The 27,481-nt window shown below is 41.1% G+C and overlaps 1 protein-coding gene across 3 annotated transcripts in view; it reads left to right on the forward strand.

The window, feature by feature from the left end:
• Window positions 1-26,252, forward strand: part of Svopl (SVOP like) — a 64,838-nt gene extending 38,586 nt beyond the window's left edge. For 2 of the 3 annotated variants that reach the window (XM_076913537.1, XM_076913538.1), the window contains exons 13-16: window positions 1,676-1,757; window positions 2,663-2,752; window positions 23,268-23,381; window positions 25,602-26,252. In XM_076913537.1, the coding sequence (XP_076769652.1) occupies window positions 1,676-1,757; window positions 2,663-2,752; window positions 23,268-23,381; window positions 25,602-25,613 (298 nt within the window). In that variant the 3' untranslated portion in view covers window positions 25,614-26,252. The remainder of the gene's footprint in view (window positions 1-1,675; window positions 1,758-2,662; window positions 2,753-23,267; window positions 23,382-25,601) is intronic. The other variant, XM_076913539.1, reaches the window with a different exon arrangement.
• The last annotated feature ends 1,229 nt before the right edge of the window (window positions 26,253-27,481 follow it).

The raw sequence follows: 27,481 nt of genomic DNA on the forward strand, positions 1-27,481 counted from the left end.
AACCACCATGTGGGTGCTGAGAATTGAACTCAGGTTCTCTGGAAGAGCAACCAGTGCTCTTAATTGCTGAACCATCTCTCCGGCCCCTACAGTGAATTTTCTTAATTAGTAATTGATAGGGGAGGGCCTCTCCTGTTGTGGGTGGCACCATCTTTGGACTTGGGCTCTATAAGAAAGCAGGTTGAGCAAGCCAGGGAGAGCAAGCTAGTAAGCAGCACCCCTTCATAGCCTCTTGTGCATCAGCTCCTGCCTCCAGGTCTCTGCCCTGCTTGAGTTGCTGTCCTGACTTCCTTCAATGATGGGCTACTATATAGAAGTGTAGGCCAAACAAACTGTTTCTTCCTCATGTTGCTTTTGGCCATGGTGTTTCACCACAGCAGAAGAAACCCTAACTGAGATAGCCCGCCATTAGTCTCTCTTTAAGATTTGTGAATTGGATAATTTTTGAGATTTTCTTTATTTTTTGAAGTTATTATTACATCATTTTCCCCTTTACTTTCCTTTTTTTTGGTTTTTCGAGACAGGGTTTCTCAGTGTAGTCCTGGCTGTCCTGGAACTCACTCTGTAGACCAGGCTGGCCTCGAACTCAGAAATCCACCTGCCTCTGCCTCCCAAGTGCTGGGATTAAAGGCATGTGCCACCATGCCCGGCCTTCCCCTTTACTTTCCTTCTTCAAATCTCTCTCATGTACCCTCAGCTCTCTTTTAGTGGCATTTTAAAAACTTTCATTGTTACACACACACACACACACACACACACACACACACACACACTCTAAATATATAAATACATCCTGCTCAGTCCATATATTATTACCTGTATGTTTGATTGCAGGGATGACCATTTGATGTTGGATAACCAATGGAGGGAGGAGGTTTCCTTGGAGATGACCATTTCTCCTGTTCTCAGTATTCCCAGTTGCTTATAGTTCTTTGTCTAGAATTGAGGCCCCGAGAGCTTTCTTCCATGTTAGCATGCCTATTGGTATCTTTGTTATTCAGGTCTTGTTCAGGTAGCCATGATGAGACTTCCTGGGTGCAGCCTGTCTGACATTTCTAGGATACATTTTCTTAGAGCAAACTCCCTGCGATCTTTCTGACCGCTCTTCCACAATGGGCCCTGGGTGCAGGACTTGTGTGGTGGATGTGCTGGTTGTGTCTGGGCACCACACAATCTCTTGTTCTCTGCACATCATTGCTCCTTAGACAACACCACACAACATTTACATCTTACAAGGGACTAGGTGATCTAGTGATTGAAAGAAGAAATATGAGGGAGCTGGAGAGATGGCTCAGTAGATAAGAGCATTTGCTGCTCTTGTAGAGGACCCAGGTTCAGTTGCCAGCACCGAGAGAATGTTTTACAACCACCTGAAGTCCAGTTCCAGGGGATCTGATGCCCTGCTCTGACCTTCCAGGTGTGTGCATAGTGCACGTACACACATGCAGGCAAAGCAATTATACCAATAAAATACCTTTCCAAGGCATGTGCTCCTCAGGGAGCATCAGGCCCGAGCATCCTGCTTTGGTGAGTGGAATTGTGTGGAAACTACCTTAGGATGTCAAACAGTCAGGCCAGGTGAGGAGCAGCACCCTGCCAAGGCTCAGAGCTTTGTGACACTGTCTTCAAGGTTCCTCTGTGTCTGTTCCTATAACTTCCTCTGCTTCTTCTTCAGTGCTGGCCTCATTGGCTTCCTCTTCATGCTGAGGGCCCTGGTGGCAGCAAACTTCAACACCATCTACATTTACACTGCTGAGGTGAGCATTGGGGAATGGCGTGGCTACACAGGACGTGCCCGGCGAGCTATCAATTTGTGCATCTCTGACTGCTGTTAACCACTTGACAAGTTTCTTAAAAACATTCTATGAAAATGGTATCAGAGAGTTCTCTTATTCAGTCTACTGAAATTCAGTTTCTCAAAGACAAGATCTCTTCCCTTTGTTGTAAAATCAGAATGGTAGTCAAACTGGTCACAATGACAAACGCCTGAAGTAATTTGGGGGGAGGGAAGATCTCTTTCAGTTCCGTCTCAGTTGTTCTGGTTCATGGCTATCTGTTTTACCCTTTGGTCTGTAACAGAGACGCTGTGGTCAAAGGGTGTGGGTTACCTCACAGCAGCCAGGAAGCCAGGGGAGGAACAAGGGAGGTGAGCTAAGATAACACCCTCAAAAGCACACGCCAGTGCCCACGTCCTCTAAGGAGGCTTCCGAAGTTCTGGTCTATCCAAATTTTGAGTCTATTAGTGGATAAGACAATTGATTAGGGCAGGCCTAATGTTCTTCCCTTTATTAATTTAAGCAGCTCCACATCCAAATATATTGACAATAGAAATTAATTACCATGGGCTGGGGAGATGACTCATGGAAGAAGGCACTTGCTGCCAAACATGACAATCTGAGTTCGGTTCCCCAGATTGATGTGACAGAAGGACAGCACAGACTTCTGTGAGTTATCCTCTGACCTCCACGTGTGTCTTAAATGCATGCATAGCCATGCACACACGAGAAGTAAATGTAACTTATTTCTGAAAAAAAATTCAAAACTGTATACCAAAGACAAAGAACATCCAGTATTTTACAGATACAGAAACCTGAACTAGAGAGGGAAGGGAAGAAGAGAAGACCAGTCACCAATGGTCGTTTTCTATCCCTCTTCTCTGCAGGTCTACCCAACCCAGATGCGTGCTCTGGGGATGGGAACCAGTGGCTCCCTGTGCCGAATTGGAGCGATGGTCGCTCCGTTTATATCCCAGGTACCCAAGAAAGGATGTGCATGGAGACTGAACCTCAGTGGGGTGGGAAAAAGGGACCCTAGTGCTCTCGGAGTAAGGGTATACAGCAAGAGTTTCTGCTTTATTCAGGGGCATGAATGTTTAATTGCGTATGGGCTCTGATTGTGAGTTGTAGCTCTTGCAGAACGTGTCAGGATGGACTATTGAAAAACAAGAAACTACTGGGGGTAGATCAGGAAGGTGGAGCCAGGAGGCAGTGTGTGCAGAAGTCTGGCACAGGCTGGGATAAAATCCCATTTTTTTTTTTTTAAAGGAGGAATATTTATTTTATATAAATGAGTACACTGTAGCTGTCTTCAGACACACCAGAGAAGGGAATTGAATCTCATTCCAGATGGTTGTAAGCCACCGTGCAGTTGCTGGGAATTGAACTCAGGACCTCTAGAAGAACAGTCAGTGCTCTTAACCATTGAGCCATCTCTCCAGTCCTGATCTTTCCTTCCTTCCTTCCTTCCTTCCTTCCTTCCTTCCTTCCTTCCTTCCTTCCTTCCTTCCTTTTTGTTGTTGTTGTTTGTTTGTTTTTTGAGACAGGGTTTCTCTGTGTAGCCCATGTTATCCTGGAACTCACTCTGTAGACCAGGCTGGCCTCGAACTCAGAAATCCGCCTACCTCTGCCTCCCAGGTGCTGGGATTAAAGGTGTGTGCCCCCACTGCCTGGCCTCCTATCTTTCAATAGAGGGAATTTTGTGTCTACAAAGCTTTTAAATTCCCCTGGAAGTGTTTCCTGTCTTAAAAGTGGGTGCTACTTTTGTCTTGCATTGTTGCTTTTGAAAATTCCTTTCTACCTGTTTCACAAGAGCCTACCAGTGAAGGAGGGCGGACACCCACCATGTCCCTCTGTGAGCAGGTGGAGCCCAGGTTTCTCTTCCAGCTTTCAGTGGGGATAGAGACTCTGGGTTCTCAGTCACCTGTAGCGTTCTCCCCAGGGAACTGGCACTGTTTATGCATCAGGCCACATGGACTCTAGGGGCCTTGACAATGGTCAGAAAAGATCACAACTTGGGCTGAGGCCTGAGGCCTGAGGGGTTCTGCTCTACTTGGCCTTCCGGGCACTAAGTGGGCTCCTAACTCTGGGTGGCTATATCTCATCTTTCCTATGCCTTTCACATTCTAAAGTAGAGGTGAATGGACGCATTTGCATCCGTTTATCTGGAGGCTGAGACTATTTAAATGCAAAGCAGTTAGAGACACATATGACACAGCATTTGAGAGACATTATATAATAATGACAATAATCAAGGCCAAGTGCTACTCAGATAAATATCTCTCATCAAGAAAATATTTTTGTGACTACAGATAAGTCCTTTCTTGTTAAGGTGTGTCGTGGCTGCAAGCATTTAATACTCTAGACGAGATGTGATCTAAAGCATGAAGGTGGTCAAGGAAACAGCATCTTTACTGCTGAGAACGCCATCTTTAATGACCACACAGGCATCAGTGTCAGCTCTGCAAGACAGGCCGTCTGGCAGAGAAGCAGGAAGGTTCCTGCTTCTCTTTTCCTGTGTGTTAAAAGCTCAGATACCCTTCACTCTATAGAGGCATCCTTCACTGCCTTTGCATGGAAGCATATTAAACATATTTCATGGGAAAGAGTTTAATATGAGCACCAACAAGATGCACACTGCAGTGTTTGGATCAGAACTACCTGGTGTTTTATTATTTTATTTATTTATTTTATTATTATTATTATTATTATTATTATTATTATTATTATTACCACCTTTAAGGAACTGTGGTGGGGGAGGGAATGAGGGGAAGAGGGAACATGGAAATAAGAGAAACAAAGGCACTTTAAATCCTATCCAGTGCAATCAGTCCCTACGTACTTTTTTTTTCTTAACCAGTTTGGATGTGGAGAATTCAAGTCTGGGACGCTCCCAAAGTCATGTCCACTCCCAAAGTCATGGAGTGAGCTGCTTCTGGCTTTCCTTGGTGATAGCTGTCAATCTTAAGAACTAGGGTGGCATTATGACATAACTATTCCCGGGCTCCACCCAGAGACGCAGATGATAGAGATGGAGAATTCCTACCATTAAGTACCCACAGCAAAGTCTGAGTCGGCTGCTCTGTGCACTGACCTCCTCCTGAGGGAGGCTGAACCGTCCACTGGGAGAGCGGCGGTTAGGAGCTGGCTATTCCTTTCACAAGGTTCTTTCCTTTCTTATTTTCTAAAGCAGGTGATTCAATAAGTTCAAGTGAAAACTTTCCAGGCCTGGAGAGATAGCTTAGTGCCTAGCGTGTTTGCTGTTCTTTTAGAGGATTGGAGTTCAATTCCAACACCCAGCAGCCATGTGGGTGGCTGACATCTGTCTGTAACCACAGTTCTGTGATACCTGATGTCCTTTTAGACCCCTCAGGTACTGCACACATATAGCATACTCTACACACACAGACACACATGCACACACATATGATATATTTTAAAAGTAAAAACCATATACATTAGTCAGTAATATGTTCACATAATCTAAAGACTAAATATATAAAGTTTAATTCAAATGCATCTTTTAAAGTGGATGTTTTGAGGTATCTAGTTGGTAAGAAATTAACTGCAATAAAAATAATAAAATTCAGGCTTATGTATTCCAAGTAAGCAAGGAGAATTTTACTATAAAATAAAGGCTTGCCACAATGCAGAAGGGATCAGTATAAGGCTTCCCAGGAGCTGGACCAGGGACTAGTCTCCTTTTTTTTCTGGGAAAAATTAGGAATCAGTACCTTAATCCTAGCCGAGAATCTCAGTTCATGATCTTATAACAACTTACCAAAGTCTGAGGAGCTAAGGGTGTGGCTCAGTTGGAGGTGCACCTACCGAGCATGCAAGTAGCCTGGGCTCCAGACCCTACAATCTCAGCACTTTGGGAGGCAGAGGCAGGAGGATCAGAAGTTCAAAGCCATCCCCACCTACCTAGTAAATTTAGAGCCAGGGCTAGGTGAGACCTTGTCTCAAAAACAAACAGGAAAACAGTCAGACTGAAAAGCTTGTAAATAACAGAGATTTCTGACAGTTCTAGGGACAGGAAGCACAGGACCAGATGTCTGTAGGGTTGGATTCGGGTGAGGGCTCTCTGGCTAGCTGGCTGATGGCCACCTTCTCATTGTATCCCCACCCATGAAAGAGCCTTGTGTGGCCTGCTTTATAAGGGTGCAAACACCTCCCAAAGGACCTATCTCCAAATAGAACATGCTCGTATCTGAGATTAGGATTTCAACATAGGAATTTTGGAGGGGCATATAGACCTACAGGGTCAATGACATTAGGAGTCCCTAGGTTCAGCAATGTATGATATACTGAGACCTTCTATGGATGGGTGGTTAAGTCCTTCTAGTGAACACAGGACTTTTGTAGCACAGCTTGATAAGTGGAACAGCTAGGAAAAGTAGCTTGTCAAAGCAATGAAGACTGCCCCCTTGTGGCCAAACCTAAACAAGACATCTTATTAAGTGAGACCATCATGCAAATAAATGAAGGCACACGTGCATGGGTCACACACATGCATGCACACAACACGTCACAAAGGAAAGTCAATGGGAAATTTCACTCAGAGAATGGGGCAGGGCAAACAAACGGAGCCTTCGTTAAGAGGAAGGAGATCTATTTACCTTGTCTCCTCTCTCAGTGACTAATTTAAGAAATGATTTCTGGAGTGTAAGTCCCCCCTCCCCATGGTAGAATTTTTCTTTTTTTTGGTATCGGTATTTATGTAGCTCACTAACAGTCTTTGTTTTATGAAATAAAATTCTTATTCTATTTGTATATCATATTAGTTATATCATATTAGCGTATCTTCTAATTTTTTACATATCTGTTTTAAAAGTTTTTTTTAAAAAATTTGGGAATTTTATATATGAGTTCTGTAGTTACATAATTTCTACCCTGTCTTTTACTCCAACTTCTCCCATGTCCACCCCTCCCTCCCTGTTTGTGATTGAATAATTATTATTTTTCACAACACACACACACACACACACACACACACACACACACACACACACACACACAGCCTACTGAGTCCATTTAATGTTGCTTGTATAGGTAGGTGTTTGGGCTGCCAGCTAAGGGTTGAATATCTTCAGCAGGCTTGAACCTAGAGAAGACTGCAGGTCCCTGTCTTGTTAGCTCTTACTTGCCTGCAGCTTGTCATCTAGGGGCAGGGCCCTTGTGAGGCCCTTTTGTCCACACTGGCATGTTTGTATTGTTGAGATCTTATGGTAAAGCTCCTTGTCATACAGAAGACACTACTGTATAGCAGGCATTCCTGTCCTCTGCATCCAAGAGTCTTCCTGCATCGTCTTCTGTGATGTTTCTAAGCTAAGTGTAGGCTAATTGTGTTTATACTGATTGCAGCTGGGCACCCCATGGTCAGCGGCTCTTTGCTTTTTTGTCAGTTGTGAATTTTTGTAGTGTCTCTTTCTGATGCACAATGAAGTTTCTTTGATGAGGGATGAGAGCATCACTTACATGTAGCTGTCAGGGTAAATAGTTAGAAAACAGAAAATATATTGGTTCAGGAAAATGGTAGCAGGCTCTCCTGTAGGGAGACTCCACCAGCTACAGGTAATTGACTAGGTTTATGGTACCAGGTTTAAATTCTCTCCTACTGGGAAAGCCTTGGGCCCTGTTAGACAGTTGTTGGTTACACTGAAGATGTCAGCGCCACCATTGCACCGTGGGGATAGCTTGCCATGCTGCTGGTGGGTGTAGGTCTTATGCTTTATCATTAGGTAGGACTGGCGATTGCTCTTCTTTCTTGGCAGCTTGCATAGAATCATGAGATGTGAGAATTAGTCCTCTGGGGAGAGGCTTCCAGGTCCATTCCATCTCAATCCCTCCAAGTCCATGTCCAAAGTGTGTGTTGTCTTCAGCAATAGCTATTACCTTCAAGTTTGGGGAAACAACCAAGGATAACAGCCATAACCTCTGAATAATGTTGGGAGTCTCTTTGACTCTCCTGGCCAACAACTCCAAAGGAAGATGGCCATACTTTGTATTGGGGCCTTAGTTAGGTAGTTTATGGTATCACCCTAAGTGTCATAACTACCCCTTTCTCTTTCCCTTCTTCCCTCCCCCTCTCTACACACACACACACACACACACACACACACACACGTATGCATATGTAAACATAAACCAATATATTTTCTACAGCTTTTCATGCTCTTACTGTATATTTATCCTCCTTCCTCCCTCCCTGTTTACAGTGGTTTCCTCCCTCTTTTGCAATTAGGTCCTCGATCTGCCATTTCCCTGCTTTCCCACCCCCATGCCCTAATATCCCCCTTTCTAAGTTCCTTCTTTCCCATCCCCATGGTCCCCTTTTTACTTTCCTAATTTATGTGGTGGCTCCTGGCTACATACTCAGATCTAAAATCCTAGAGCTAGGATCCACAAATAAGAGAGGACATGGAGTGTTTGTTGTGGGTCTGGGCTACTTTGCTACTTCTCTTTTCTTGAGGCGGGGTCTCTCTATGTAACCCCTGGCTGTCCTAGAACTCTCTGTGTAGACCAGGCTGATCTTGACCTCAGAGATCTACTAGCCTCTACCCCATGAGTGCTGGGATTAATGTCTGGCTTAATGTTTTCAAGTTCCATCTTTTATCTACATGTTTCATGCTTTTTTTTTTTTTTTTTTTTTTTTTTTTTTTGCAATTGAATACTATTTCATTGTGTATTATTTCCTATATTTTCATTATTTAATTATCAGCAGGAGGACACTTATAATGTTCCTGTTTTCTAGCTACTGAAATGTATCTGTGTAGTAGGGTATCGAGTGCTTATGCCAAGGAGTGGCACAGCTGAGCATATGGTAGATCTGTTCTTAGCTTTTCGAGAATTCTTCACATTGATTTTCAGAGCTTATGCCAATTTGCAATTCCACTAACAGTAAATAAGGGTTTCCTTTCCCCACATCCCCACTAACATTTGTTGTTAGCTGTCTTATTGATCTTAGACTGGGGTAAGATAAGATCTCAAAGTAATATTAATTTGCATTTCCCTAATTGTTAAGGACATTGAACACCTTCTGAGACATTTCTTAGCTGTTTATTTATTCTTTTGAAAACTTTCTGTTAATATCTGTAGCCCATTTTCAAATTGGGTTATTTCTTTTAAAAATTTTATATTTATTATTTTTAATTATGTGTATGTGCACACGAATACAGATCTCCACAGAGGACAGTGGCTATGTATCCACTGGAACTGGGGTTGGTTATAAGTTGTTTGGTGTAGGTGCCGGGAACCAGCTGGGTCTTCTGGAAGAACAGTAAGTACTCTTAATTACTGAGCCATCTCTCCAGCCCATCACTTGTTTTTTTGACTTGTCTTTTTTTTAATTCTGGATATCAGTCATGTCTAAAGCTGGCAAAGATTCTCCCCCACTCTGTGGGCTTCCTCTTCACGTGTTTTCTCTGCTGTACAGAAGCTTTTGTGTGGCCATATCATATCCATTATCGTTATTAATTCCCGAAGCCAATGGAGTCCTATCCAGGAAGTCCTTTCCTACACCCGTGTCTTGAACTGCCCGTGTTTTCTTCTAGCAGTTTCAGTATTTCAGGCGTTGCCTTGAGGGCTTTGATCCTCTTGGAATAGATAGACGTGGGTTCAGCCTTCTTCTTCGTATGCACAGCACACTTCCCCAGAGCCATTTGTTTAAGATGCTGTCTTCTCTCCACTCAGTGTTTCAGGCATTTTTTGTCACGTATCAGATGGCTCTGCTTACATGTACTCGTGTGAGCCTCCTGTTTTGTTCCATTGCTCTCCATTGTCTGTGTCTGTGCCAGTACTAAGCTGTTTTATTATCACAGGTGTGGAATATAGCTTGAACTCGGATGATAATCCCTTGGACAGTCGTCTTTTTGCTTAGGATTGCTTTGACTGTCTGTGGTCCTTTGTGGTTCCAAACAAATTTTAGGTTTACTTTTTAACAATCTGTTTCTGTGGAGAATTCCATGTGGATTTTGATTGAGATCGCACTGAATCTACACATTGCTTTTGGTACAGTGATCATTTTCACAGCATCAGTTCTACTGATCCACGGACACGAGAGCTCTTTGCACTTTCCAGTGTCTTTCTCAACCTCTTTCTCCAGAAATTGAAAGTTTTTTTATCATAGGATTGTTCACCTCCTTAGACTTATTCCTAGATTTAAAAACAACTGGTTATTGTGAATGAGAGCGTGTCCATGATCCCTTTTCTCAGCATGTTTGTTGCTGACATATAGAAAGGCTACTGGGTTTTGATTTGGGGTCCTGCAACTATGCTATAATTATTGATCATTAATAGTTTTCTGTGGAATTTTTGGGATATTACGTATAATATATCATCTGCAAATAGGGATAATTAGACTTTTCATGTTTGTAACTCTTTAGTGTCTTTTTCCTTATTGCTTAGTGTGTCAAGCATGTGTTGAAAATGCATGAAGATAGTTGACAGCCTTGTCTCATTCCTGATTTTAATGGGATTGCTTTCAGTTTTTCTCCATTTAAAAGGATGGTATTGTCTGTGGAGTTGTCATATGTAGGCTTTATCATGTTGAGGTATGTTCCCTCCAGTCCTATTCTCTCTAGGACTTTTATCATGAAGCCATGTTGGATTTTGTCAAAGGCTTTTTCTGCACCTATTGAGATAGGTGACTCACATCTTTAAGTGCATTTATATGATTTATTATTCTTAATGGCTTATGAATGTTGAGCCAACCCTGCATCTCTGTGGTAAAGTCAACTTGATATGGTCTTTTTTGATATATGCCTGTATTTGGTTTTTAAGTATTTGACAATTTTTCCATGGATGTTCACCGAGGGTGACTGGCCTGTAGCTTGCCTTTTTTGTTGTGTCTTTACCTGCTTTGGTAATGAGGAAATACCGGATCTATAGAAGGAATCTGAGAGTCCTCTCCCCACCCTCTCAAATAGTTTAAAGAGAATATGCTGTAGACTTTAAAAGTCTAGTAGTAAAAAGTCCATGTGGCCCTGGACTGTTTTAAGCTGGAAGCTTTTCATTACTGTTCGAATCTCCTCGTTTGTTATGGGTCTGTTTTTGTTGTTCTTTTATTTAACTTTGGGAATTTGGATGATTTATAAATTCATCAATTTAATTTAAGTCTTACAACTTTTTTATGCTATTTTGGATCATCTCTTTCTCTTGTTTAGTTGACCAAGGGTCTTTCAATCTTGTTTATGTTTTCAAAGAACCAGTTCTTAGATTTGCTGATTCTTTGCATTGTTTTCTTCATTTCTATTTCATTCTATTTCTGCTTTGGGTTTTATTATTTATTGTTGTCTACTGGGTTTGTTGCTTTTCTAAATTCTTAAGTTGTATCATAAAGTCAGTTATTTGTCCTCTGATTTGTATATATATATATATGTGTGTGTGTGTGTGTGTGTGTGTGTGTGTGTGTGTGTGTGTGTGTGTATGTATGTATGTATGTATAGTTGTTGTTGTTTTTTTCAAGACACAGTTTTGTGTAGTCCTGACTGTCCTGGAACTTGACCAGGCTGGCCTCAAACTCAGAGATCTGCCTGCCTCTATTTCCCAAGTACTGGGAATAAAGGTGTGTTGCACCACTGCCCAGTTACCCTAATTAAAAAAAATATTTTTATTTTATTATGTATATGAGTACACTGTAGCTGTCTTCAGACACACCAGAAGAGGGTATTGGATCCCATTACATATGGTTGTGAGCCACCATGCAGTTGCTGGAAATCAAACTCAGGACCTCTGGGAGAATAGTCAGTGCTCTTAAACTGCTAAGCCATCTCACCAGCCCCTGAATTTTTTTTAACAATTTATTTATTTATTTATTTATTTATTTATTTATTTATTTAATGTAAGTACACTGTCACTGTCTTTAGACACCCCATAAGAGGGCATCAGATCTCATTACAGATGGTTGTGAGCCACCATGTGGTTGCTGGGATTTGAACTCATGACCTCCGGAAGAGCAGTCAGTGCTCTTAACCACTGAGCCATCTCACCAGCCCCCCTGAATTTTTAATATAGGTGCTTAGATAGAGATATAAATTTTCCTTAGGACTGCTTTTAATGTATCCTAGAGGTTTTGTTGTGTTGTGTTTTTAATTTTTATTTAATTCCAGAAAATTTAATTTTTTTTCCTGATTTCTTCTCTGGCTCATTCATCATTCAGTAATGTATCTTCATGAGTTTGTATAATTACTGGGGATTTGTTTGCTGCTGATATTACACTTTGTTGCATTTTGGTCAGATAGGATGCATGAAATTATTTCAATGGTTCTGAAATTGTTAAGATTTGTGTGTGTGTATGTTCCCAGGATGTGATCTGTATTAGAGAAGCTTTCATGGACTGCTGGGTAGTATATTCATTAGTATTTGGGTGGAATATTCTGTATATATGTTAGGTCCTCTTGATGTATTATGTATTTAATTTGATGCATATATACCTTTTGACTAGATGACTTGTCTATTGAGCAAAAAGATTTATAGAAATCAACTACTATTATTGAGTTGAAAATTATCTGTGTCTTTAAGTCCAATATGCTTTTTATAAAATTGGGTGTGCCAGAATTTGGTACATAAATACTTAGGATTGTAATATATTCTTGGGTAATTGTTCCCTTGATTAGAAGGATGTATCCTTTTTTTATTTCTCTGACTAATTTTAATTTGAAGTCTATTAGGGTATCTGTTAACATGTGCTTGCTTCCTGGACACATATGCTTGGAATACTTTCTTCCATCCCATCTTTTCATTTTAAGGTGGTGCCTATCATTGAAGGCAAGATGGTGATTTCTTGTAGATAACAGAAAGATAGCTTTTTTAATCCATCTGGCTACTTTGTATTTTTTTATTGGTAAGTTGAGGGTATTAATTTTTTAAAGATATTATTGAAACGTACTGATTGCTGTTATTTTATTATATTTTTTTTTCTCTTTGAGTTCTTGGTCCCGTTGTTTCAGTAATTATAGCCTCACTTGTTTTCTGTCTGTAGTCTCTCGAGTGGGCTTATTCCTATTTTCAGTCTGCAGTATAGTGGCCATCATTCTGTGTAAGGCTGGTTAGGGCATAAATTCCTTTAGCTTGTTTGTGTCACAGATCATTTTTCTTTCTTCTTCAACTATAACAGATAGTTTTGCTGTGTCCAGCAATCTAGGTTGGCATCCATGGTCTTTTAGAATTTATAGTACATAACTCCAGGCTCTTCTGGCTTTTAAAGTTTCATTAAGGAACCAGTTACTTCTTCTTATGGGCTTTTCTTAAGAGGGGACCTGTGATTTTCCTCTTGCAGCTTTCAATACCTCTCTTAGTTCTGTATATCGAATGTTTAAATTATAATATACAGTGGGGATGTTGATGTTTAGTGTGCTTTTCTTGTATCTGTTATGGTATGTCATTCAAAGATTTGATCTTTCAATGGTATCCCATACTCTTGCATGTTTCTTTCGTGTGTTTAAAACTTTTTTAAAAATATTCTTTGCTTGTATGCTCCAATTCTTAACCTCAGAATTCTTCACACTGATATTCTGTCTTCTATTTATCTATTATTTGTAAGGCTTACCCCTAAGGTTTATAGTTTCATTTTGAGTTTTTCAGTTCTATCTCCATTCCAGCTTAAGTTTTCAGTAGTTCTCTTTACTGGGTTCAGTTTTCAAGTCCTAGATTATTTTCATCTCATTTGCCATGTATTTGTCTTTTTTTTTTTTTTTTTGTTTGTTTTTTTGTTTTTTTGTTTTTCGAGACAGGGTTTCTCTGTGTAGTCCTGGCTGTCCTGGAACTCACTCTGTAGACCAGGCTGGCCTTGAACTCAGAAATCCGCCTGCCTCTGCCTCCAAGTGCTAGGATTAAAGGTGTGCGCCACCACCGCCCGGCTATTTGTCTCTTCTTGAGCATCACTTAGGCATTTATTGCTACTCCCTTTAAATTCTCTGAACTATTTGTTCATTTTTTCTCTTAATGAATGTTCTTTGTTTTTGTTTTTTGAGACAGGGTTTTTTCGTGAAGTCTTGGCTGTCCTGAAACACTCTTGTAGACCAGGCTGGCCTTTCAGACAGAGATTTACTTGTGATGGGATTAGAGGCATGTGCCACCATGTCTGGCTGATGATTGTTGTTTTGAATTTTGTATCCTCAGATTCTTCTAGAGATTCATTTGAGAGATACTGGTTTTGGCCATTCATATTGTTTGTGCTTTGTGCATTCGACTTGGGCATGTGGTCTTCTTTCCATAGTTGTATGTCTGAGATGTGATTGTAGTGTGACCAGAGTTAGGCTTGGAGACGCAGGCAGGCTTGGTTCTCAGCAGACTCACTAGGGAAAGCTGATCTATAAGTTGCACCCAGTTAGGCTGGAGAGTATAGGGATGGTATCTTCGGGTACTGTTGCTGTGAAGAGACACCATGACTATGACAACTCTTATAAAGGAGAATATTTAATTGGGCCTGGCTTACAGTTCAGAGGCTTAATCCATTATTGTCAGAGTGGGAAACACGGCAGTGTGCAGGCAGACATGGTGAGAATTGAGAGTTCTATATCCAGATCAGTGGGCAGCAGGAAGTGAGCTTCTAAGACATCAAAGCCCACTCCCCAGTGACACACCTTCTCTAACAAAGCCACACCTATTCTAACAAGGCCATACCTCCTAATAGAGCCACTCCCTATGGCCAAGCATAGGAAGTCTATGGGGGCCACTCCTATTCAAACCACCACAGATTGTTGAGGTTTGGTCTTTTGCTATTTATTATAACGCTAAGTGCAGGCCCCCAAGACCTGGTTGTCTTAGAGACAAGCAAGTCCGGAGAGAGAGAGAGAGAGAGAGAGAGAGAGAGAGAGAGAGAGAGAGAGAGAGAGAGAGTCTAATCTGAGATTTAACAGTTTGTGCTTGTCTTGGCATTACTTCATCTTGTCCCCAAGTTATTTCTGATTGGTAAATAAAGATGCCAACAGCACAATAGTTGGGCAACTACCTACCTTCTATGCTATTAAAACCTACTTTCCTATTGATAACCCCTAATTATTACTTACTACTTACCATGTTTCATCTGGGTTGCTTTTAACTCTAATTGGCCAGCCTTCAGGGCCACGATCTCTTGACTCCTAACTCATGGCGTCCTCTCCTTCCTCCTCCTTCACTTTCATAGTCCCTCTTCACTTTCATAGTCCCTCTCTGACCCCCCCCCCCCAAGCCCCAGAAACTTAAACCTTACCTATGTCTCTTCTGCCCAGCTATTGGGCTGGCCAGTTGTAGTTAAGAGCAGTCCAGATGGAACAGGGTAAATAGTAAGTAATAACTCAGAGTTATCAATAGGAAAGTAGATTCTAACAGCATGGAGGGTAGGCAGCTGACCAGCTATTGGCTGTTGGTATCTTTATTCACCAATCACAATTAAGTTGGGGGCAGGGTCACAGGGGCTAAGTGCAGACTCCAGGTCTTGGGGGCCCAAGCTTAGCATTAAATAGACAGTAAAATACAAAACCTCATCAGCAATGGCTACAGCATCTTGAAGTGGGACAGAGTTTGATATGTTCCAGGAACAGAAAATTACCAGTGGCAGAATATGTCTGCCAAGCATAGTAAGGCCTTACTTTGCTTGGTCCGTGATTAAGATTGTGAAAATATGTACTTTTCTGTTGCTCTAAGGCTTTCTACAAACCCCCTATTAAGTGTAATATCCAAATGCCCAAATCATGTCCAATTTAACAAACTTTTGTTGTGTGTGTGTGTGTGCACACTGTATGTATATATGGAGGCCAGAGAAAGATATCAGCTGTTCTCCACTGTTCTGTGGACTATTCCTTTGATGTAGAATCTCACTGGTAAGATGGAGCCAGGTTTTGGCTAGGCTAGCAACTAAGAAGGCCACCAGTTCCAGTCTCAGTCTCTTCCGGCATCAAGACTACAGGTATACATGACTACAATAGCTTTTGACATGGGTTCTAGGAGGGATCTAAACTCAGGTCCCCATACTTTTGCAGCAAGTGCTCTTAACCACTGAGCTGTCTCCCCAACCCAAATTACAAAAAAACAAAAACAAAAACAAAACAAACAAACAAAGCCCAGATTCTGACTAGAAATCCCTGATAGGCCCCTTTCAATGAAGTCTACTGAGATTTCTTCACCCAAGTCTCCTGCAGGAAACAGCTCTGTGATTTTTCAAGTGGCAGGTTAGTTGTCTCAATATTATTGAACAATCTGTCTTTTGCTGAGGACTTAGACATGTCTGTCTGCTCATGTTCCCAGTTGTTTGGTGTGTTACCAACTCACTATTCCAGTCCTCTGAGCTAGCTAGTTTTGTTGCTAATCACATTTACATTGCTCCAATGAAACTGGCTGGTTAAAGCACCATGACGTTGTTTTTAGATATTCATGAGAATTAGTTACTTACATTCTACCTCCTGTGTTTGCCCAATGCTGGGTCTGCCCCAGCCTTTAGGATTGAATGATACTGGGTGGGACACAGCACTGGACTAAGACTGATGATCTCTGACCTTATAATCTTACTATTCGTGCTTTCATAAGCACTGGCTTCTTTCTCTGTAACTCTCTCTTACTATTTTGTGCTAATAAGCACTGGTTTCTTCTTTCTCTATTACTCAAGGACCTTTCACTGGCCAGGTGAAAGGCTTGGAACTCATTAAATGTTTGTGAGCCAGAGAGAAAAGAAAGGAAAAGAATTAAAATCTTTTACACAGGCAATATGCACACACCCACACACTCTGGTCTAGCATGACCCCCTGCCTCACCAACCCAAGTGTTCACACATGTTTACAAATACACCCTTATTCATATTTTTATATATATAATTTGGAGGATGGAGCAAAAGCTTCCACAACCAAGTTCCAATGAGGAAGAGTCAGTGCAGAAAAAATTCACTCATTCTGGATACAAAAGAAACTCCAACCTTTATTGCTAACTGAAAGAAAAAGCTTCTACCTTTTCATTGCTGCTAGTAAGGAAAAGCTCTGTGTTTATTGTTGCAAGTAAGAAAATAAGCCCCTTAGCCCTTTTATTCCTGAAAAAGAAAAAGAAAAAAGCTCCTTCCTTATTGTTGTTCTTAGCTCTTATATTTCCTCAGAATAAATCATCACATGCTTCTGCAAGCATCTTTACATTCCAAAAGTCTAAAAGTCTAAAATACTAATCCAAGTCATAAACTGATGAGTCACAGCAGAAATGTTTGCATGTGTTTCCATTAAGACTAGTATCTGACTAAACATTCATTGTCTGTTATTAGCTCCATAAGTTCATTAAAAGTTTAAAACAATAATTCTTGTCATAAATTATCACAGGTTTTGTCAAGAGGCAAATCATCATATCTCATTAGTTTTGAAGTTTTGTGTCTATTTGTAATTTCCATCTGTACTACTTTCCTTCCATAGCTCTTGATAGAGTCATGTGTTTTAAGTTCACTCATAGGCACTTTATACCTTTCTTTTAATATTTGTTTACCTAACTTTCATTTTGCCTTGTCTGTGTACAAGTTCATGGGTATGCACATGTGTAAGCAGATGCACATGCATGTGGTGAATGTGTTGGCAGAGGCTGGCATCAAGTGTTGATCACTGGCTATTCTATGAATCAGCGGTCTCTTGCTGAATCTGCCAGTGGGCTAGCTTGCTAGGCATTACCATAGGTCCTGGGGATCTGAAGTGCTTTATCCTAAGTCATCAACTCCTAGCTACTGTTTATTTTATTGTTTTAAAGAAGTCAGCAGGCAGACCTCATTCTGAATGGTTGCTTCTCGAGGCTCCTGACTTTGTAATCACATCCTGTGACTACTACCTACCATTCATGCTGAATACTTCCAGTCAGGTTCCACTGTGATAGGCTGCAAACTAAGTCCTCCGACTCTCCAGTAAACTCTTAAGAGGAGTTTCTTCCCTCTACTCTTCCTTCACTGAGTCTTGTAGTGACCCCTGCTCTATCTCTGCTCAGGGCCCTAAATACAAAGGTTACTTGAGCTCTCGGCCATATTAAGGAGTCTGCTTCCTGCTGGTAACTTCTACCAACTTACCTTCTTGTTTTTCCTCCTGTGCCTGGTGCATTCACCTCGGTTGCTTTGAGGCTTTTCTTTGTTCTGCTTCCTTTATGAGTTGTTCTTACTGCTTAATATTGGACGCTTATCTTTCCTCATTGCTCTGTGCTTTACCATCATCGTTATGGTTTTAATTAACAACTGTATGCCCATGACCTCTGGGGTCGGGGGAGTTGTCAGTTTGCTTTTACGAGTTTTTTTAGTTAATTTGAAAACTCTTTGTGTATGGGTGTTTTGCCTTTATCTTTGCTTTTATACCATTGTGTACAGTCTTTGAGGCCAGGAACTTTGAGGCTCTCTTGGAACTGGAGCTATAAATAGATGTGAGTCACCATGTGGGTGCTAGGAACTGAACCCAGGTCTTCTGGAAGAGCAGCCAGTGCTCTTAATCCCTGAGACATTGAGACATTGCTCCGGCTTTAAATTTGTTTGTGTGTGTATGTGCCATGATATATATGGCACATCTTTCTGTCCTGAGCATCCTAGGGATTGATTTAGGATGGGTGGTATCAGGCTTTACTATTTGAGCCATCTTGACCCCCGCCCCAACCCCACCCTTTTTGAGGCAGGCAGGGTCTCATGTATCCAGATTGGCCTCAAACACCCTATGTAGCAGAAGATGACTATGAAATCCTGATTTTTCTGCTTCTATGTCCCAAGTGCTGGGATTTTAGCTGTCCTAGCATGCTCAAATTCATGACCCCTAAATTCTCATTTTTGCATCAGGCCTCACTTCTGAGACCTAGATTCATCTAACTATTCTCTCTGAATTTCTATGCAACTGTCTCAAAAGAATCTTTTTTTTTTTGTCCGAGACAGGGTTTCTCAGTGTAGTTCTGGCTGTCTTGGAACTCACTCTGTAGACCAGGCTGGCCTCGAACATCTTAAAAGAATCTTAACTGCAGCATTTCTGATTAAACTACAGACATTTTGTCACAAATTCCTAGTTGGTGTCAGTTGCTGCCTCTTCACTGCTGTAAACAAAAGACCATGGACTGTGTGGGAATAACCAGACATTATTTAAGGTTCTAGAATGAGTCCAAGATGAAGGTCCTGTTCAGAGTTCTGTTCCTGGCTTATGGTTGTCTCCCATCATGGAGTGTGTGGTGTCTTCTCTTTCTGGAAGGACACTGATCCTGTCAGGACAGATCTCCATTTTATCATTGTAACATTTTTTTTTTAAAGGGGATTAGTTTTTATTAATTTTAAATTATGTGTAGGCGTATATGTCTGTATTGAGAATATGTACACATGGGTGTACATTGTATCTCGCTGGAGCTGGAGCTATGGGCAGCTGCAAACTTCCTGACATGGATGCTGGAAATGGAACTCAGGTTCTCGCAAGAGCGGTAAATCAATGCTCTTAACCACCGAGCCATCTCTCCAGTCCCTACAACACAGGCTATTTTATAGTCTACCTTTTAGTTTACTATTACAACTTTTTAAACATTTATGAGCCAATACCTTTAACCCATGACGTTTTTGTCATGTTTAAATGTCTTGCCATCAGACATTCATCTTGAGTCTTTTGTTTTTTAAGACAAGGTCTGTCTATGAGTCCTGGCATGTGCCACAGGCCAGCTACATTCATCCGCTTCTTAAGCTCTGCTTCCTAAGTCTATGCTTAAGGTCCGAGGTAAGAATATGGCTCTTAAAAGCAACAACAAAGCTGGGAACGTAGCCTGCTTAGCAGGTATAAGGATTAATGGCTGCTGGCGACTCCTCACCTGATTTAATAATGTTCTTATTAGAGTAAAACCAGATTTCCACAGGCATTCACTAGTGCTCTTTTCTGTAAGCGCATGTTTAGTACCCGAGGCTAATAACCTCCCTAGGCTCCCTGAAAACTTTCAGGTTTCCTGATTTTTTTTTTTTTTCCTTACAAGTTAGTTCTTTGAAATTCATTTAAAAAACACTTCTCTTTCCAAACTGATTATACGTTCCTTCTGGGAATTTTTATTTCCATCAGAATTACAAATTACCTCGATGAGAGTTATGTAAGACTTTATCTAAGAACTAAAGTTCATTTGTGTGCTGTTCACTTAATGTATGAGTATGCATTTTCCTAGTTTTTTTTTTTTTTTTTTTTTTTTTTTCATGCTAACCTAATTCTGGGTACAAGATTTTGCGTAACTCATGCTCACCTCAAAGTTGCTATGTATACATCTGAGCACGGATGACCCCTAGTGCTAAGATTATGTGTGGCTGCTACTGCATAACTAGTGCTGGTTAGGGGTGGAACCCAGCCAGTGCTTGGTGTATAGTAGACTGCAGTCTACTGAAGTATATCCCCAGCCTCTTCGTGTATATTTATTTATTCCTAAATAATGTTTTTAACACTTTTAGCTGTGTTTCACAAATTTAATACATTTCCATTGTATTCACTCTAGATTTTTTGATAGCTTAGAAATGTTTGAAGATTTTGCTATGGTCTTTATAACTTGATGCCTTTTTAGCTAGAAAATGTTTTTTTTTTAATTATTTCAAGCTTACTGAAATTTATTTTATGTCCAAGGATATGGTTTATCTCTGCATTTGATGAACATTTGAAAAAGGGCTTTCTGTTGATATTGGATAGACTGTAGTTAGACCTTGTTGGTTTGTGTCATGAAGTTCAATTCTGTTTTGTCTAGTCATTCTATTAAGAAAGGGATAGTGGAGTCAGCAGTTAAGAGCTCTTTTTGTTCTTCCAGAAGGCCCGAGTTCAGTACCTACTACCCTTTGGCAGGTACTGACTGACACGCCCTTTGGCCTTCATAGATATCTTCATTCATGCATATGCACACACATACACGTAAATGAAAAAAAATCTTAAAACAGGAAGAATATATTAAGGTTTCCAGTTGTGTGTGAATTATTTCTGCTTAGTTTTAGCTGATGTTTGAGCTCTTTCATCTTATAAATTAACCTCTATGACTGACTCTTTGTCACATAGAGCTCTTTCTTGCCTCTGGTCTAGGCTCTGCTTTTAGTGTTTCTCCTTCCTGGTGTGGGGACTGAACCCTGGTCCTTGTTCATACTGAGTAACTGCTCTATCACTGATCGACACAGCCCTGATTTTTAGTTCTTCGTGTTTTGTGCTGATTGAACTTGGGACCTCCACAAGCTAGGTGATCTACATCCTTAGTTCCTGAAACTTTCTTTTAGGAGTTCTTTTTCCTTTTGACTTAGACAATGTGGAGTGAATGCTGAAAAGATGGATTTTAACTCAACTTCCATTTATTTATTTACTTTTATGATGCTGACTGTACTCAGGACTCATAAATGCTGTGCTAGCTGATTTTGTGTATCAACTTGATACAAGTTAGAGTCAGAGAGGACCCTTAGTTGAGAGAATGCCTCCATGAGATCCTGCTGTAAGGCATTTTCTCAATTTAGTGATTAATGGGGAGGGCCCAGACTATGGTGGGTGGTACCATCCCTGGGCTGGTGGTTCTGGGTTCTATAAGAAAGCAGGTTGAGAAAGCTATGGGAAGCAAGCCAGTAAGCACCTTCCATGGCCTCTGCATCAGTTCCTGCCTCCAGATTCCAACCCTGCTTGAGTTCCTGTCCTGACTTCCTCCAATGATGGACTACGATCTGGAAGTATAAACAAACCCTTTCCATCCCAGCTTGCCTTTTGGTGTTTTTGTCATACTAGAAGCATGGTCTCTTTAACAATTAGCTACATCCCTAGGTCCCAGACGATTCCTACAATCATATAATTCCATAGATTCCTTGATTATGAAGAATAGAAAATTCCTTTGGCTGTTTAGATTGTATTAAGAATGTGCAGTGCCAGCTATGCACTGGATCGCTACAAAGCAGAGTCCTACATCTCTCAAGGGAAGCAAAAAGACTAGACAGTTGTTCTCTGGCCCTGGCTTGCATAATAACCACATGATTTAATTTCAGCTTTTTAGAGTCTTACCCAACTCAGGATCTTGAAATAGGTGCAACAAAACAAAACAAAACGGTATGGACAATTTAGAATTCACTTTAGTGATGGTGAGAATTTTGATGTTCAGTAACTCAAGTGTTGGATTCTAGGCATGCTGTGTGGTGACCTTAACATGCATTGTGTAGACTATCTAGTCTCTTTTGGGTTCTGTCCCCTTTCTGTTTTTCCCAGCCTGTTTCAGAAAATTTTATTTTGGTGATGAAAATCAAAGAGTAGAGAGCTAGGTGATTTGTGTCTATATTCCCAGCATTTGGGAGGTAAATTAGAATTAGAGGTGCAAGACTAACCACAACTACATAGTGAGTACAGGCACACCTGTGCTACATGAGACCTTGCCAATCCCAAACCCTTCAAAGCACACTGCCCTCATATGAATATTCTCTATCATGTTAGCTTATCTCCAATTAACTAGAGGTTAACGTGATGGGCTCTGTTTACATATGTGGCATTATCTGCCAGTTTGGAAAGCAGTAGACTTTATATACTGGAGTTTGGTTTCTGAGTTTGGTATCTTAAAAGTAAGTGGTGGTAGCATCACTAGGCTCTGGTTCTCAGAGACCCGAGACTTTGGGGCAATGGTTATTGTGATGAGCCAGGGCAAGCTCATCTCTAAAACGACAGGGTTAGACTAGTCTAGGTAATTTCCAGATCTTTCAAAATTGCATGTAATCTGATGTTAGCAGTCCTTCTTGTTTCTTTTGCATTGTAGGTAACTATCCTGTTAAAAGTAGCTGATAACTATCAAGTTCTTGACAATTGCTAACTATCCTGGAGAAATGGGTTCATGAAGTCTTTGTTTAGCCAGTAGCAAAATGAAAATATCCAGCCAAAAATTGTATATATACTGACAGAAACCCTTATATGGAAAGAAAAAAAGATATCAAATGAAACATCTTGACAGTTAGCTGGGTGTGGTGGCACTCACTTTTAACCTCAGAATTTAGAGAGCTGAGGCCGGCAGGTCTCTTGAGTTTGAGGTCAGCCTGGTCTGCAGAATGAGTTCTAGGACAGCCAGGGCTATAAAGAGAAACCCTGTCTTAAATAAACAAAAAAGTTCTGACAGTCATACAAAAATATTGTGAATAGAGACAAGACACAGGAGCAATCTTGTCAAAGACTCATGTGATTACCTTTTCTGGAAAAAAAAAAAAGTTCTGTTGCCCTGTCAGAGGTGAAGAAGGGAATGGAGGTTTTGTAGAAAGTGTATCACAAAGTGAGATTAGGAATTAAGTGTAAGAGCATCTGGAAGAACAAGGAAACCTTCCTGTGTCCTCAGATATTGAAATCTGCTCTAGAAATACCTAACCGGAAGGAAGGTGCAAAGAGATGTAAGGTATCCAGTGCGTATTAATGCCAGTCACTCAAGATGCCTGTCCCAGCTTGGTCCAATAGAACGGAGGTTCCAAGGGCTCAATAACAGATCTGGCTACAAGGATCATTTATATATGTATTTGCTAACACATTCTTTGATATAAAAGGTCAGTGAGGTGATTAGGGCATAATCAATCAATCCATTCTGTTTTGACCACAGGTTCTGATGAGTGCCTCCTTCCTGGGAGCCCTATGTCTTTTCTCATCTGTCTGTGTTGTGTGTGCTATTTCTGCATTTACTCTTCCCATTGAGACCAAAGGACGTGCTTTGCAGGTAAGTGACTTGGGAAGCTCTTGGATGTTCTTTCAATTATCACCTAGAAAATATTTTAAATTATATGTGTGCCTGTGTGTCTGTGTGTGGGTATGTGAATGAGTGCAAATTCCCTGGAGCTGGAGTCACAGCCATTTATGAGGTGCCCAATATGGATGCTAGCTGAGAACTGAACTCAGAATAGTAATTGCTCTAAGCCACCTCTTAGTTCCTTAGCTGCCACTTCTGGCCAAAGAGAAGCTTGGGATATGGGTAACCATTCTTAAACTAGGCAAATAATCCTCATTAGAGGGTCCTGATAGAAATTCTAAGTCTTCAGTTTTTCTCACATATAGTTTTTTAGCAGCAATAAAGGTGAAGTTAATTAAGAATTCACGTCCTATCTTTTTATGTAAAGGCCACTTTTGGACAAAGAGCTGGGTTACGACATTACCCCAGATCCTTTGGGATCACATGGACTGGATGTAGCAGACTAGCTTGCTTTCCCTAATACCTGTAGCGAGTGGTGGACACTTCAGTGTGGACTCCCTGGGCTAGCTGTGTTGGCAGCAGCTTTGGAAAGCCTAACCTCAGGCACCATGTCCTAGTGGTTTCCCTCATCTAGCAGCAGGCCGGCACATGAGCTTTAGACACCTGCTGCCACAAGTAAACTGACCTTCAGTTCCACTGCATCTGAAGAAGAGTTTCAGAGCTGAATTAAGCCCATGTAGCTAACAGGAAGCCTCCCTGAGCAAATGCCTTACCAGACCACCATGGCACTGACTAGGGAAGGGGACCAACATATGGCCAGATGGCCCCTGATGGCCTCATCTCCCCAGACTAGCCAGTTCTGTTGGAAAGGACTGGCCTTTTCCCCCTTTGAGTTTTCCTTTCTCATCCTTCCTTCATGACTGGTTTAGTTGACATTAAAGATTACGAAAGCACAAGTATTTGGCTTATGAAATGAATGTTGGCCCTGAGCTCAGTTCAGTTTGAGCTCCTTATTTCTCTGGAGGCCTCAGATGAAGGCAGGCCATAGGTTCCTTAACACAGATCTATGCTCAAGGCCCTGGGGACCTGGGACCACAGCGGCCTACCAAGATCTGGTTATCACCGAGAAAGGAGGGTCTGGGATCTTTTCTACCTTAGAGCACAGAGCTAACAGAAATAATCTGAAATTGGTCCCTCACTGAATACTAGTCAGACAAGATGACTCGGGTGTTGCCTTTTTTTTTTTTTTTTTTTTGGTTTTTCGAGACAGGGTTTCTCTGTTTAGTCCTGGCTGTCCTGGAACTCACTCTGTAGACCAGGCTGGCCTCGAACTCAGAAATCCGCCTGCCTCTGCCTCCCAAGTGCTGGGATTAAAGGTGTGCGCCACCACCGCCTGGCGGGTGTTGCCTTTCTTATAAGGGATCACCACACCTGTTACTCAAAAGATTACTAGGGTACAAATTGGAAACATTTTAATTTTCCATTCCTTTCCAAAATTTCCATTTCATACATTGGTGGTAAGCCTCCTGCCTCAGCCTTCTGAGTGCTAGGGTTATTAAATGTAAGCTACCAAATTTACAAATAAGAATGAAGACCCTAATGGATCCTTTAATGTGCCCCACAGGTTTCCAATTCATACCCACCTTAAAGCCAGTCCTTCTGTTGCCAGGGTGGGACAGAAACACTTGGCACTGGGGCATTGTGAACCTTTAACATGTTGGTTCAATACCCACATACAAATACACCCTGGCCACTGTGTGGTGGTGTCTTCACATACACAGCTCACTGCTGTGATCATATGCACATGAACATGCACATCTTTTTAAAAACAAGAAAACAGCAGAGCAGTAATTTGACTGAATAAACCAACTTGGTCAATAGCTTAGTGAGTCAGTAAACTTAAAAACCTAAATCATTAAAGAATGTGTTTATAGTGCCAGGCATGGTGGTGCACACCTTTCATCCCAGCACTCAGGAGGCAGGGACAGGCGATTCGAGTTCAAGGCCAGCCTGGTCTACACAAGAGAGATCCAGCACAGCCAAGATCACACAGAAAAAAAGACAATGCTTGAAAAGAGGAGAAAACCAAACCAGAGTAAGTCCAAAGAAGGCCATCTAAAAATGAATTTCTTTAGATCATATCTGTATTACACAACTAAATTATACAGCTAGCATTGTAAATGATGTATCTAATTCCCTGCAAATTAAGAACAACGCCTTACCAACTAATTTCTTTTTTCTTTCCCATAGCAAATTAAATGAGACCTGCAATACTATGTGGAGAAAAATATATTTGATCTTCACTGAGTTATTGAGTATTTTTGTAAATGGGTTTATTTCTGCATGAATTAAGAAAGCAAGTATATATTAAGGCAATCAAAGCACACATAAAAAATGCAGTGGGCTCTTCCTTAGGAATCAATATGTAAAAGTCTCTTATAGGATATACGTAGCCACTCTGTACTTCATACCTGAAATCCCAGCGTACACAGGTTGAGGGGGCAGTATGATCAGGAAGTTCAAGGTCATCTTCAGCTACGGAGTAAGTCTGAGGCCAGCCTTGGCTACGTGAGATCCTGTCTACAAACAAACAAACAGCTTCCCACCAAACCACTTACCCCTTAAACAAACCAACAAACCCTGAGATTGAATGGGACCAGAAGATGAGGGTGGAGGATATACTTTTTTCTCATTTGGTATTAACAGCTACTTAACCGTAGACAAACACTTGGTATTGCCCCATATGGTCTGTGGCTGAAGGACAGAGATTCTGTAGCTAAGGCAAGAAATTAAGACTCATTATGATTAAATTTAAATTATGGTCTTGGTAGCTTACAGTAGAACTACTTTATTCTGTATATATCTAGCAAGAAGCTGGGAATAAAGTTAATTTTCTCCATACACCATTACTCTGTTTTTAATCACAGGAGGGAAGAAGCACTGTTTCCCACAATGCATGTGCGGCTCTCCTAGAATAGGAATAGCTTACATACTGTTTGCGGAAAGTGATATATAGGGGGTGGTGGTTATGCAAGTTCTATTAGGAAAGAAAACATCTAAAGTGTTTGCATTTAGATTTTGCCTTTTATTGTGTTTTACTGCCCATTATAGTTTCAGACCACTAGGCTGGCTGAAGATTCCCCCTACCCTCCTTAAAAGTGGGAAAAGACTACAGCTGCAACCACAGTGAAATGCTGCTTTAGCAAGGTACATAATCTCTGTTCAAAGAGGGAACAATTCCTGTTTGATCCATTTGATGAATGGCTTAAAATCAGTCTCTTATAATAATAAAGGTGCCGTTATTAACACATCAGTAGTTTAAAGATTGGTTCCAGGGCACCTGGTGGAAACCAAACACCTCATCCTATATAAAATGTCACAGTATGTTTTGTTTTCTTTTTGAGACAGGGTTTCTGTGTATAGCTCTGGCTGTACTGAAACTCTGTAGACAAGGCTAGCCTGAAACTCAGAGATCTATCTTCCTCTGCCTTCCAAGTGCTGGAATTAAAGGTGATCACTTCCCTCCCCCCACCCCAACATTTATCTGACTGGTTGAGTCCTGAATTTGAAATGCATGGATCGGCCCAGCTTGGTGGTGGCCTTTAATCCCAGAATTCACCAGGCAGAAGCAGATCTGTGCTACATAGCCCCCATCTCAAAAAACCAAACCAATAACACACGAGTTTGAAAGACTATATTATAGGCTTTAAAAGCTACACACATGGGCTTTCTTACAAGCCTAAAAAAAAAAAAAATTTTAACTTTAAGCTATACAAAAGAGCTCACATGATTAATCTGGCAAACAGGCAATCATCTTTAAGCCAAGTTAATATTTTAGGCCTAATACACTTGATGGAAAACAATGTTGGCTACACTTGCAGGGACAAGACAAGCTACCTACTGCAAGTCATAATTGACAATCTCATAGCTAAAATTCTCAGATACTTATTTAAATCAAAGACTAACAGTGGTTGGAAACCAATCAAAGACAAGGTTGATGACCCAGTATTCTCTTAAGATTGCAGAATTCTCTGTGTTTGTGGGATCGTCAGGCTTAGGAACTTCACGGGGTAACCTAGCACGATCTAGTGCACAGGCGTCTCAGACAACACCAAATCAAGTTGATAGCA

The sequence above is a fragment of the Arvicanthis niloticus genome, chromosome 15 (assembly GCF_011762505.2).
Source record: "Arvicanthis niloticus isolate mArvNil1 chromosome 15, mArvNil1.pat.X, whole genome shotgun sequence".
Classification (NCBI taxonomy): Eukaryota; Metazoa; Chordata; class Mammalia; order Rodentia; family Muridae; genus Arvicanthis; species Arvicanthis niloticus.